The 14048-nt window shown below is 39.1% G+C and overlaps 2 protein-coding genes across 2 annotated transcripts; both read left to right on the forward strand.

The window, feature by feature from the left end:
• Positions 1-7354: 7354 nt before the first annotated feature.
• Positions 7355-8573, forward strand: LOC103701532 (sphinganine C4-monooxygenase 1-like). Its single transcript, XM_089923577.1, has 2 exons — positions 7355-7657; positions 7891-8573. Exons 1-2 carry the CDS (start codon positions 7436-7438, stop codon positions 8431-8433), a joined length of 765 nt encoding a protein of 254 aa, XP_089779703.1. The 5' UTR covers positions 7355-7435; the 3' UTR covers positions 8434-8573.
• Positions 8574-10898: 2325 nt separating this feature from the next.
• Positions 10899-12147, forward strand: LOC103701531 (sphinganine C4-monooxygenase 1-like). The gene is made up of 2 exons (XM_008783615.6): positions 10899-11199; positions 11387-12147. The coding sequence occupies exons 1-2, from the start codon at positions 10978-10980 to the stop codon at positions 11924-11926; spliced, it is 762 nt and encodes a 253-aa protein (XP_008781837.1). The 5' UTR covers positions 10899-10977; the 3' UTR covers positions 11927-12147.
• The last annotated feature ends 1901 nt before the right edge of the window (positions 12148-14048 follow it).

Here is a 14048-nt window from a genome sequence, read left to right on the forward strand (position 1 = left end):
TTTAGAGTACCCTTTTAACCTGGATTCGTCTTCCTCCGCGGGTGGGTCTTCCGGCCTCCTCGGAAGCCGCTGGGAACCGCTGGTTTGGTATGCACGTGTTTCATTTTGTAAGGGTGTCGTCACCTTGTTTGGGTCACCTTCCCTTCTTGGACATTGTTGTCCGATGTCCCAGCTAGTTGCCAGAACCGTCGATAAGGTTGAGGAGCAAACGAGATCGGTGTTTCCAATGGTGACAGCAGCTGCTACATTACTTTAGCCCACTGGTATCGTGATGTTTATTGAGACTTATAACCAAATTGGTGATGTGTCACTATTGGTTCCCTTTCGTGGCTCTTTCAAGCACCTCATGTGCGTATAGGTTAGGGAGGCAAACGAGTGCGCTCATTGGTCAACCAAACAAGAAATTGTTGATTGGAATTGATTGGAATAACAAGGAATGGAAGGTATTTCCTGAGAAAATAAATTGATTGATCGAGTGCCGGTGTGTCAGATCGAGCTAATGGAAGGCGAATTCGGTTGAGTCAAGAGACAGGATTCGATCATGCTTGGGTAAGTGAATTTTCCTAATTTCTAGCAAGATGAGAATTGCAACATGTGCTAAAGTGCAAAGAAGGTAATAACTCAAGGGTAAAGTGGAACAAATCAACGAGATTGCTTTCATCAAGATATTTGAGTACAAGGCATGAGAGGAGAAAAATTAATCATAGCAAGAGAGAGATAGAGAGAGAGAGAAATAAGCTATTTTTGTTGCTCCAATCATGACCAATCCTATTACTCGAACACTATATAAAAGGAGTAGGTTAATTTCTTTATCTATATGCAAGACTCAGGCCACTTTTGCAATGATAGAAAGATATTTACCACCAACTTTGCGAGCCACTCGAACTCCAAGCATGGAAAGATCAACCTCCACTATATAAATTTCTCGCCCTTCACGAGCGAGCAAGTTGAACCTCCAATATATGAGAAAATTAACATCTATGCCAAAGTTCATACATGGGCGTAGTGAAACTTCACTCTTTTGGACATAATTGAAACTGCATCCATAGATGGTTTATAGAAGATCATTTACCACCAAGAAAGACTTTGAATACTAGAATCCTAAAAGGGGTTTGCTAAATCAAGTATTCTATAAGATTATAAGATAGAAAGCGACCAGCCTGGTAGTAGAAATGGGTGATGGATGCATTAAAGTCATCAAATGAATCTATCTTATTCCTTTTATCATGCAAATTAGCAGCCACCCATATGTGGCCTCTTGTATGAATAATAAGTGGCCAAATATGAACCTTTTAAGTGTAATAGGAGAAATAACTAACCAACTCTTGTTTGGCCAAATATTTTTGACCATTTACTATAATTGGTCAACAGCCAATTAATTTTTTTGGGAGTAAACAGATGGATGGGTTTTCTTTAAAAAAGTTGGCTATGACTAGTTGTATAGTTTTATCTATTTGTATATAAAAATTAGCAAACTTGCATGTGCAAATGCACGTATATAAAGAAAAACATAATATACAAATAAGAAAATTTCTATTTTAAAATAATATTGATGATGATTTAAATTATGAAAAATTATCTAAATTATATTATTCCATGATCCTTCAGCATACATAATTTTAGATCCTTCATAAGATTGGGAAAAAGGGAGAGTTATTGGACAGAAGTTTGAATTAGATGAGGATGTAGATGGCTGGGATTTGTTCCATAGGATTTAGAGATAAGTTTGAGTTAGATAAGGATTTAGAAGGTTGGAATTTGTTTCATTAGATTCAAAGGTCTAAATTAATTTCTACCAAAAAAGGGGTCCATATCAATATGGAATTACATGATTGAGATTTGTTTCATTAGATTGAAAGGTCAAGAGTGCTTCTAAATAGAAATTACATACTTAGCAACTACAAGGAGATCCTTCGAAACGGAGATTGTTTAAATTTTTCATGGCATCAAGAATAGAGAGAAAGTTTTGGGAAGAAATTTAAGTTAGGTGTGGATCTAAATGGCTAGGATTTATTTATCTAGACTTAGATGGTTGGTATTAATATATTATATTCAAAGATCTAGACTGCTTCTAGATAGAAATTATTGGCATTTTTATGTAGTATAGATGAGATTTTGATATTAAAAATATTCTCTCTTGCTCCCATCTACTAATTTTTATGCCTAAATACCACTTCTATAATCTTTTGAAAAATGCATCACATGCTCCATCCTCCTATTTCTCAATAACCTCTTTCTTAAAAACTATCAATCAAATTAAACTGTCTTTTCTCTAATTTGACTTGCAAACATATTAGATTCTATCACTCACTCCCTTTCTCCTCTCAAAAGTGTATTTGGGCATATTTGGTTAGTTTAAAAAACAAATTCATATTCTTTTTTAGTAAAAAGGAAAACAAAAAACTATCAGACAGGCTTTTGCAAAGTCAAATATTATCTTATCCAACATAAAACTCGTAGAATGTTAGAAAAATTTTAAGTACATATTTGGCTTTAATTTGTCACCACAGTAAAAAAAGAAAAATAGGCTGCTAGTGAGAAGAGTGTAATGGCAGAAAAGAAGAAAGTTTCGTGACTAAAAATTTGCAAAATTATACAACCCTAGGAAATTAATGCCGTAAATCACCTTTTAAAAGGTATATAATATTTCATTCTTTTTCAAGATGGTATATTTATAGGTTACTCTTAGTTACAAGATTTTATTGTCTCTCCACCACTAGCTTTTTCTAGTCATCAAAGTTAGATTGCCAGATTATTATGCACAAAATCTAGTGCACCTTTGATGTCTATTTGGATGATAAAAAACCTTGTCCATACACTACCATCGAAGAGAGATTGTATTGAAAAAAGGTATTGGAAGCAAGAGCTATGTACAGTTAGGGCAATAATTAAAACTGAAATTCTTATTTTAAGGGTAAGGTAAATCATGTTGAAGGTGGAACTCATAATTCCTAAAAAATCATGGTGAGGGGAACTCGAAGCCTTGCTTTTATCTCTTCATATTGAATTCCTCCCACATGGCCAATAGATTCTGTCATCCAAACAAGGCTTGAAAGATTGAGATACCCCTAGCAATACAATGAATAATAATGATCTGAAATTCAAAATAGTGATTGATATAGTAACAAATGTAACCATTTTTTGAAGCATTATATTTATTTTTTTATGATGTTTCATTTCATTGTTCCAGGTGCTCTTATGTTATTATATCAGATAATAATGGTTGTTTGGATTGTTCTGACCATCAAAATGATCTATGATAATTATAGGCTGCATGTAATCATTGTGCCATTAACCATGTTATTGAAATAATGCCAATTCACATAATATTGACATGGTATAGAATTATATATGTCTGTCCTGGTCTATGCTTATTTTGTGCACATATACTTATTTTCTACACAATTACACTTGTCCTATGCATGCTCAAATCTTATTTTCTGCATGGAGCTACAGGCTAGAGTAAAGATAATGAGCTACAGAGTAACTTATTGGTCAACAGACCCTTCTTGTTAAATGGTAGACAGAAGAGTGGTGGAAAGTAATCTTTGCTAATCTTGGATGTTTCTTAAGTACTTGGATGAATTTGTTGAGTTTGTGCCTATTTATTTATTTAAGAATTTGGTTTAAGTTCTGTTGTGTGGGGGGGGGGGCCTTGAATTTAGTCCCACATCGGCTAGAGCGGAAAGGTTCCGTGCCTTATAATGAGGAGGGCGAAGCCTTTTCCTCACGAGGGCCCTTTTGTGGGACAAAACCGTGAGGGCAATCCCCCCGTCAGCGCTGGACGCGCGGGCCGGAAACGTCTCCCTCCGTCAGCGCTGGACGCGCGGACCGGAGCGCCCAAAGCGGACAATACCTCGTGGGGGACGCGGTCTCTTTCTGCTCGGCTCGGTTGGGACTAAGGCTGTTGCCGGGGTGAAAATCCCGCAACAGATGGCGCTAGAAGGAGGGCAGCCTCCTCTCTCCATTGACTACCCTCCAGGACTGTGGGGGCCCGTTGGGGTAAAACCTGGCCGGAACCTTCCCGCTGGGGGGGCTATGTTGTGGGGGGGGGAGGGGGCCTTGAATTTAGTCCCACATCGGCTAGAGCGGAAAGGTTCCGTGCCTTATAATGAGGAGGGCGAAGTCTTTTCCTCACGAGGGCCCTTTTGTGGGACAAAACCGTGAGGGCAATCCCCCCGTCAACGCTGGACGCGCGGGCCGGAAACGTCTCCCTCCGTCAGCGCTGGACGCGCGGACCGGAGCGCCCAAAGCGGACAATACCTCGTGGGGGACGCGGTCTCTTTCTGCTCGGCTCGGTTGGGACTAAGGCTGTTGCCGGGGTGAAAATCCCGCAACAAGTTCCAATGTGTTGCGGTTACAATGTTCTCCTTGATTTCAAAAACATGGCTGAGAAAGAAATCCAATATCCAGGAGTAGAACTCCAGTTTGCCTATGCTCCTATTAGTCTGCGAGAAGAAAAAAAAGACTCATTGAGGGTTTTTTTTTAATTTCCTTCCATAAGATCCGGGCTAGAAGGGTTTTGTGTTAATATGAGCCATGCTCAAATGGGCTTTCTAGTCTATAAATCCAACAGGAAATCCGATCCACATTTTGCTGGATTCTCAAACACGGCCTTAGATGTTGATAACGCTAGACCAACAATTTGGTTCATTGACAATTTGTTGAGCCTTGGCCTGGTCCAACCAACCAGAAAATAGCATTATTTGGGAGGATTGAACAGACTAATTTGTTTTAAATTTCAATTGTGGTTCAGATACAATCCAAACCAGAGATCAGGCCAGACCTACTTGCAATTTAACAGCAGGTAAGCATTTTAGGGTTCTGTCATATATTACCAAAAAAATGGACTCTTTTGACATCAATTTTTTTTTTTTCCCATAATGAAATAAGTGATGTTATCTTTCACTGCATCCACTTTTTGCATTTAGTTGGAAACATAATAATATAACTAATGTAATTGCACTTATCTACCATTTTAACAGGGGGAAATCAATATTTTTCTGTTATTTTAGATTTCATAATTATGTTAAAAAAAATTGTAAACAGGTAAAATATCAAGTAATGACTGCTATTACCATTATATGATGTTTCTTAGCCTCTTACAAGATGAAGGCTGAATAACATATAAGATATCAATATCCTTATTCTACATACTCAAAACTACGTACATTTAAATAACAGAAGGACTTCAATTCTATTATAATGGCTATTAACAAAAGTTTCACTTAACTTAGTAGATGTTTGTGTCTTGATCCATTTGAACCTGCCCATTGCCCCCAATAATATACCTGAATCTACTGTGAAGTGGAGTTGCAAGGCGTGGCAACGCCAGGTACGGCGGATGAGAACAAAGTAATGAACCTGGTCCGGTTCCAAATGGCTCGCGAGATCTTGGTCTGGTCCATGGTAGTCGTAGTGTTAAGTTCTAAAACAAATCAGTCACTGTTAAGCTGATGCAATCACCAATTAATAATTCGTCCACGGTTGGTTGTACGTGTGGAACGGGACATTCATAATTTGAACTTCTCCTGACCAAATTGGGTCAGACATGGCTGCAATCTAACCTAGAATTTTTTGATTCTGCCCAAAATGATTGCTTGAACTAATCCAAGTGCTTAATTAGCTCGAACCAAATCTAGATGATTCATGGTAATTATATCTGGAAAGCTTCCCTTATCATGCATGTGGCAGCCATGGGAGCTAATCCAAGGGTTTTGAAAGACAATATATTGATGTTTACTAATCTCATTGTTCAAGAACAAGATTAGTAAAGATCTGATTTTATCTTGGCCAAGATAGAGAATGAGAAAAATTCAAAAATAACGGATATGAAAGAACCAAAATATCAAAACCACAGCTCTAATTTAGGAATGTCGAAATACAATTACAAAATATTAATTATAATATTTATTAATTAGTAATATATTTAATATTTTAAATAAAATGTAGAAAAAATTTGTTATATTTGATATTGCATCAGCTAATACCTTGAGTTTTATCAACCAAGTAGAAAGGGTGGTTTTTTTGAATATATCACATGATGCATGTCCAATTAACACCACTATAAACCGGTACCTTAGTCATGATAGGAACGGCAAACTGCCATAATGAAAATCTTGAATCGCAAAGTTTCAGGAAAGAAAAGTGGGTGGTTTAAAATTATATGATATGTGGACAATGATATACGATGAGAAGAGAAGGCTTTTGAAAAGGAGCTTATGCTGAGGCATAACAAGTAGTCAAGAATGGGTGGGATAGTCTATTACCCATAACCATCCCATAGACGAAGTGGGCAGATAGAGTTAGATGGGGTGGGTCGAATGAAACAGATCAGGTAAAGTTTTTTACATACGAATTAACTTTTTTTTATACCTTGAGGAAGAGATTTATGAAAAATTTTATAAATCCGAATCGGATTCGGAGTAGGCTTTACCATTACCTATATCTGTTTCGGATCCACCGTGGCCCATGGGTCGGGTAACACCCATCCTATTTAAGCCGGGACTAGTACTCAATGGAACAAGCTGGCACCTTTAAAACACTTCCTTGATAAGTGAACAAACATATATTGTGATTTGCCCATGTTGATGGTATTTGGCTTAGTTAAATTTCAACTAATGCATTATTTTTAGAAAATGATGGTAATGAATCGTTCCTCATTTTATTAAAAATAATGAAGAATTACACATCCCAAATACTATATAAATTTTCTCTTTATCACTGAACAAAAAAAAAAAACCCTCCAACAGACAAGCCTGCGACCACCGAACTACAAGCTTTGTATACTGCGATTGGAAGAGGCAGGCGGATGAGGGTTTCGATTCATTTAATATATTTTTTAAAACATTATACTTATCCATCATATATTAAAAATATTTTGTCTAATAAAACGAAGCAAACCTTTCGATTTACGCATAATTGTGAAAGTAGCTCAAAATATATATATATGAGAATTCCTAAACGCATCACAAGATTTCATCGTTTGAAAAAGATTCGTGCCAATAGCTTGAGTTCAACCTGAAATCAACTGAGTTGAGCTCGTTTACACCTCTTGCACCTGTACATTAATTAGGCCCCATCAACACCCACACTTTAGTTAATAATATCATTTGCACGGGCCAGCTTCTTGACCAAGTCTAACGGATGCGCCTTGGCAATCAACCATTCGATGATTCTTCGAGGGCATAATACGTGGACTTGGACTGGCCATCAAAACCTCTCTCTTTCCAAGTCATTGGAAATCCTTATTTTTTATATAGTCATTTTCTGCCGTCTTCGGCGACTGAGAACTCACAGTTCTCCCTGTTCTTCATCTATATAAAGAGGCCAAGCCTTCTCCAATGCTTCGCACAATTGCACCAAGGTCCCATAACCAAACTGACGACACTCTTTTGCAGCTAGCTAGAGCTCCTTTTCTTTCTATCAGTCCATCATGGCCTTCACAGTGTCAGATGAGCTATTGGGCACCTTCGTTCCCATCGCAGTGTACTGGATATACTCGGGGATCTATGTGTTGTTAGGGGATTTAGCGAGTTATCGGTTGCACACGAAGGCCGAAGAAAATGCGAAGAACGTCGTCTCGAAATGGACCGTCGTCAAGGGAGTCCTTGTTCAGCAGGCTTTTCAGATCGCCGTTTCGATCCTCCTGTTCGCTGTAATTGCACTTCTGCTTGTCATGTTTAGATAGTTATCATGCTCAACATCATTATTTTCAACTAGGAAATGCTGCATAGTGTTTCAGGACAGTCTATTTGGAAGTCTGGTCCATCTCATGAGCTATAGCAAGCCTCGAAATTGGCTGTCAGTTCAAAGACTAATGCTATTAGTGTTTCATGGAATTAAATAGCCTGGCGAACTTATTTAGTCTATTAGTCTTTGGACATGCAGGTCATAAGTGATGGTAATGGGATCGCAAAGCCTCAACAACCCTCCCTACTGGTAACTGCAGTCCAGTTCTTGGTTGCCATGGTGGTTCTTGACACATGGCAATACTTCATTCACAGGTACATGCACATCAACAAGTTCTTGTACAAGCACATCCACTCGAAGCACCACACCCTGGTCGTGCCCTATGCCTTTGGAGCTCTATACAACCACCCCTTGGAGGGTCTTCTGCTCGACACCATCGGCGGTGCTCTATCTTTCCTCGTCTCCGGCATGACTCCTCGGACTGGCATCTTCTTCTTTTCCTTTGCCACAATCAAGACTGTGGACGACCATTGCGGACTATGGCTCCCCGGGAACCTCCTCCATGTGTTCTTTAGCAACAACAGTGCATATCATGACGTCCACCATCAGCTTTATGGTAGCAAATACAACTTCTCACAGCCCTTCTTTGTTACGTGGGACAAACTTCTTGGGACATACATGCCTTATTCGCTCGAGAAGAGGAAGGAAGGAGGTTTCGAAGCCCGGCCGATCAAAGACTAGAGCTAATCAGCCTAGAAATCCTCTTTTTTCTCTGAAAACATAGATATATTGTAAAATGAACTCATCATTAATTCAAGAATGTGATGTTCTGCAGAATTGTATACCCATTTTATCAGTTACTTAATTATATCAATAATTCATTTTTCAGAATGATATAAGGTTAAATTTCAACAAATTTCTGGAGTCACCAGAATAATGACTCTTCTCCTCGAGGGCCCTTCATTGGAATCATATACCAAGTAACCAAGACAGGCTTCACTGCGGATAGACTGGCCAGTATAACTGGTTGAGTTCTAAGATACTTCTGTGCATTTGTTTAGGCCTGACTTAATCACTGGCTATGCATGCCTGGTGAATAAAACTTCATTGTACATACATGATGATTCTCACTGAGCCTCACTAACAAAATATAGACATGGTGTATTCGTCAGTTAAGTTAATTGTTACTTCCAGATATGGGTGCAAATGGATTTCCAACAAGCATTGGTGCGCTGCATGACCCTCAATGCAGGTCAGGTCCTACTTCTGATTGGCCCAAGGAATCAACCGTGGCTGTGCTATGTATCTTATATTGTCCAATTTTTGAGTATGAATCCTCTCTAATTTATGGTTCATAAACGTGCTGTCTCGTATATTGAGGTTTATTCAACCATGGTCAACACTTAATATGTGGAAGACCATCATTGGAAGACCTCTCCAGTTGAACTCTGCAGCACAGTAGTTACCAACTCATTTATCTTCACATGCGAAGGCCACCACTAAACTATGGCTTAGACTAGTGATATTTAGATCTCAAATTCAGTGCATGTCCGCTTCAAGTTCAGAAAATGTAACCGTTAATTTTAAACTCCAATCTGCCAACTGACCTTAGGGTTTTTTTTTTTCCTAAGATGGATGATTCATACATATTTGGTACAGATACATCCAATAAAATTAAAAAATAAAAGATCCTGGAGCGCTCTAGGCAGCTCTCCCTCCCCAACCCACAGGATGCCTCTGGAGTGATTGGCTATGTAAAACGCTACCTAATCCATGGCTCCGTTTGCCTCTCTGAATATATGCTTGGCCTGAAAAGCCACACTATCGCTCACCATAGCCCGAATATCCCGAAGCAGAGGATGGTCCTCACTGACATAGCTAGAGCCACAACGTACCAACCTTAAATCGAGTGGTTGCCATGTCTCTCCAATTCTCTTGGCTGGTGAGGCACAAGTTTCCAATTAACCTTGGTGTGGTGGCATTTCCATCATATTTTTCTTCAAGAAACAGATACCATGCCGCACTTGACACCCACTCAGTTCGCTCTCAGATTTGGCAAAGAGAGAATTGGTACAACTCACAATGATTAGTGGTCTTTCAAAGAAATCTTAAGTTCTAATCTTAATCATGCAAGCACCTAATCTTTTTTCTTCATAAAAAATGCTAGCACCATATCTGACAAGAAACTACATAAAGAGAACGAGCGGAACATCATAGATTTTCCTTTAGTTCACTACATCTAGCACGATCCAACAAGCTAGCCCAGTACCCAAGCCAAACCAACTGGAAATTGTATTCCCAATACGCGTGTACGTAAGAAGTACGTACCTGGGTCAGCCTCACCGTTACCTTCGAAATTAAAGACAAACTTGCCAGGACTATGTGTTTGATCATATGCAGATAGTCAACGTTTGAACGAGTCTAATCAATCTGGAGGCCTTTCGAGCATCAATTATTTGGTCAAGGACTAGATATTACGTGTGGATAGGGATGGAAAATGTGCACCAGATTCGGACCTAATTCTATTGATTAATAGCTCAGCGGATTGTAGGACTTTGATTTGGTCCCCGTCAACACCCTCGAGCTCACTTTATTATTGTTCTCCTTGGAAGGTTGACGTCCAAGGAAGCTTTGCAGTCTACAAGCTTAATCTAATGAATCGATAAGTCCTTGGCAGCCAACCACATATATATAACTCTTCTGGAACGGCAAAAACACGTTTGTTTTATATGTACATGAATGAATCGAGAGTCCTTGGCACCCAACCACATGAATATAATTCTTCTGGAACGGCAAAAACACGTTTGTTTTATATGTAAATGAATGAATCGAGAGTCCTCTGGAACGGCAAAAACACGTTTGTTTTATATGTAAATGAATGAATCGAGAGTCCTTGGCAACCAACCCAATATAATTCTTCTGGAACGGCAAAAACACGTTTGTTTTATACGTAAATGAATGAATCGAGAGTCCTTGGAAACCAACCGCTTATGATTCTTCTGCAACGGCATAAACTCGTTTGTTTTATATGTAAATGTAAATGAAAGCGTAGCGCGGACTGTAGACTCGGTTTCAATTCAACACCATACCATACCAAAGTTGGAAACCACTACGTTATTTCCAGTTCGGTCATCGCAAGCCGTCTTCGGAGACCGAGAACTCACAGCTTCTCCGACTCTATATAAAGAGGCCAAGAGTCCTGCAATGCCTCATGATACAATTGCGCCAAGGTCTCGAAACTAAATAACAGAACTCTTTTGTAGCTCTCCTCCATTTCCTTCTCCCATGGCCTTCACAGTATCAGATGAGATACTGGGAACCTTTGTTCCTATCGCTGTGTACTGGATATACTCCGGGATCTATGTCGTGTTAGGTGATTTAGAGAACTATCGATTGCACACGAAGGCTGAGGAAGATGTGAAGAACATTGTCTCCAAATGGACCGTTTTCAAGGGAGTCCTTGTTCAGCAGGCTTTCCAAATCGCAGTTTCACTGCTCCTATTCACTGTAATTACAGTCCTCTTCTCGCGATCCTCGGATCATCATCATTTTCAGCTAGCTAGGAGTTGCTAGTGTCTGGTTCACTGTGTTGCACTTAAACTATGTCATTTAACATTGTTGTGGCCAATGTTTCGTAGAATTGAATATAGCCAAATCAGTGCACTAAATGATTTTTTATCTGGATATCATGCAGGTCATACGTGATGATAGTGGAATTGCGAAGCCTCAACCCTCCCTGCTCGTGATAGCAGTCCAGTTCTTGGTCGCCATGGTGGTCCTTGACACATGGCAATACTTCATTCACAGGTACATGCACATCAACAAGTTCTTGTACAAGCACATCCACTCCAAGCACCACACCCTCGTCGTCCCCTATGCCTTTGGAGCTCTATACAACCACCCCTTGGAGGGTCTTCTGCTCGACACCATCGGCGGCGCTCTATCTTTCCTCGTCTCCGGCATGACTCCTCGGACCGGCATCTTCTTCTTTTCCTTTGCCACCATCAAGACTGTGGACGACCATTGCGGACTATGGCTCCCTGGGAACCTCCTCCATGTGTTCTTTAGCAACAACAGTGCGTATCATGACGTCCACCATCAGCTCTATGGTAGCAAATACAACTTCTCACAGCCCTTCTTTGTTATGTGGGACAAAATTCTTGGAACCTACATGGCATACTCACTCGAGAAAAGGAAGGAAGGAGGTTTCGAAGCCCGGCCCATCAAAGATTGATTAGAGCTGTGCATTGGAATTCTTCAGTTCCCCCTTTCTAATATATTTGTAAATGAATCCTTGTGACAAATGCCATTCGTGGGATGCCATTTCTTATTTTTGCATCGCATTTTAAATAAGAGGACAAAGACCGGCAGGACAATAGATAAAAAATGTTTTTATTTCTCGGTATGAGCTAGGATTTATTCCCGGAAAACATGGAAATTATGGTTTTGCTTGATTGAGCATTCATCTCCCAATGAACTCTCTTTCAGGTTTGGTTTTTTTTTTTGAATGGTTCAAGTAGTCATCTGTGGCTGCACTTGCATTCTGTTCCGTGGTCTTGTCACTCGAGGGCGTCATTAGTCATTCGGTTCAAGATCTAAATATGGGCCACTTATTTAAGTACGACTCTATCAACCAAGCATATTTCAGCCTAAATTTTATAGAAAAAAAATCTCCCCTTATAGCCTAAAGGCTATGGTCTGGGTAGGTCCTCAAAAGATGCAAGATAAATAGGAGCGAGATTTTTAGTCCAATCTTATAAAAATATCCAAACCGACACTTGGTTTGTTAAAAATACAATAGAAATACTACAATCAGGTCAAACAAGACCTCTATATTAACTTGTGTGGTGGAAAAAGTAGACCTGAGTTATAGAGAGAGAATAAATTTGGTGCACGACAAATGAGGATGACATTTGCCATATCAACTATATGTAGGCGATTTATTAAATGCTAAAGTACCAATTTTACCCGTGATAGTTTAGAGAAATTCTTTGGTTGAATTAATTTTATGGAGACTTTGAAGGAAACGAAGCATTTTTGCTACTTCATAGCAGGTGAGTGAAAAGCGCTGTCCATCTCTATCTACCTCTACTTACACTAAGAAAGAGAGGAGCTGTCTCTCTTATTTCTTTCTTCAAAAAGGAAAGGGAATTATCTTCCTGACTAAGTAACTAATTATATTAGTCTGTAGGTCAAGTCACAACCATTACACTTTAAGAGAATGGTATGGCTTTAAAAAAAAAAAAAGTAGGAAGAAGAAGTAAAAACATTCATCCATGTGACTCTTGTGGTGATTCAAGCACACCTAATACCTTGCTTCGCAAAGAGTTCTTTGTATGATTCCCATTCCTATTCGCTAGTACAATTCGACGCACGCTTATAATATGGCGTGCATACAAGTAGATTCTTTAATGTACATAAAATAACAACGGGATATCATGAGTACATCACCAACGATTTTACATAAATGATGAATTATCCAATTCAAATATTTTATGGGAAACATCTCCCATGGTGAAACCCCTTTAAAATGAAGGTCTTACGTATGGTAAGTCTTGGTCAAGTGATGCATGGCAGTTCGAAGACATAAACTAAAAGCTTGAGAGATTAAAGCAGGGACAACGCATGATTCTTATATGGACAGCACATGATTATTATGTGATAAGCTGATAGCATGACTTATCTACCATAGAATTGAAAACAAATGTTGCTCTCAGAGATAGACTGTAAAACAAAAGGAGCGTGTGTACTCGTTTTCAACTTCCAAACGCCAGGCCAACTCGTTAGAAGCTCCTTTTCTTTATTCTCGGTCATTGCCAAGCTCATGCCGTCTGAAGACCACTCTATATAAAGAGGCCAAGCTTTCTTCACACGATAGCACGCCAAGGTCTCCAAACCAAAAGGGTAAAAAGCCTCTCTCCAGCTCCTCTCCTTCCCCATCTCTCATCAGTTAGAGAATTCTGTTGGAAAAATAATTTGTAATTTTCTGGAAGCATTAAGAATCATGTGGAAGAACCTAAAAGATGATGGATTAGTCTCCAATGTATTTTGTGTTAACTGTCCATTAATAATGGTCAATAGTCAATAGCTTGAGTAAACATTGATTAAACTAGTCTAGAAAATTCTGTTTAGGCCTATAAATATAAGAAGCCGAAATGAGTTTGTATAAACCAAAAAATATATATAATTAAAAATATACTTTGAGCAGCAGCTAAAGTATTCAACAAAAATCTTTCAAGTTTTCTTTCCAACCTTGCAACTCTTCTGCATTTTCTGTCTATTTTAATCCGCCATCTTCCGTTGACCTAACAAATTTGGTATCAGAGCTTTTAAAGCCCGATCTTAGTTAGTGTGAA

The sequence above is a fragment of the Phoenix dactylifera genome, chromosome 5, assembly GCF_051530095.1.
Source record: "Phoenix dactylifera cultivar Ajwa chromosome 5, Ajwa_hap1_PhDact_Kaust_v1.1, whole genome shotgun sequence".
Classification (NCBI taxonomy): domain Eukaryota; kingdom Viridiplantae; phylum Streptophyta; class Magnoliopsida; order Arecales; family Arecaceae; genus Phoenix; species Phoenix dactylifera.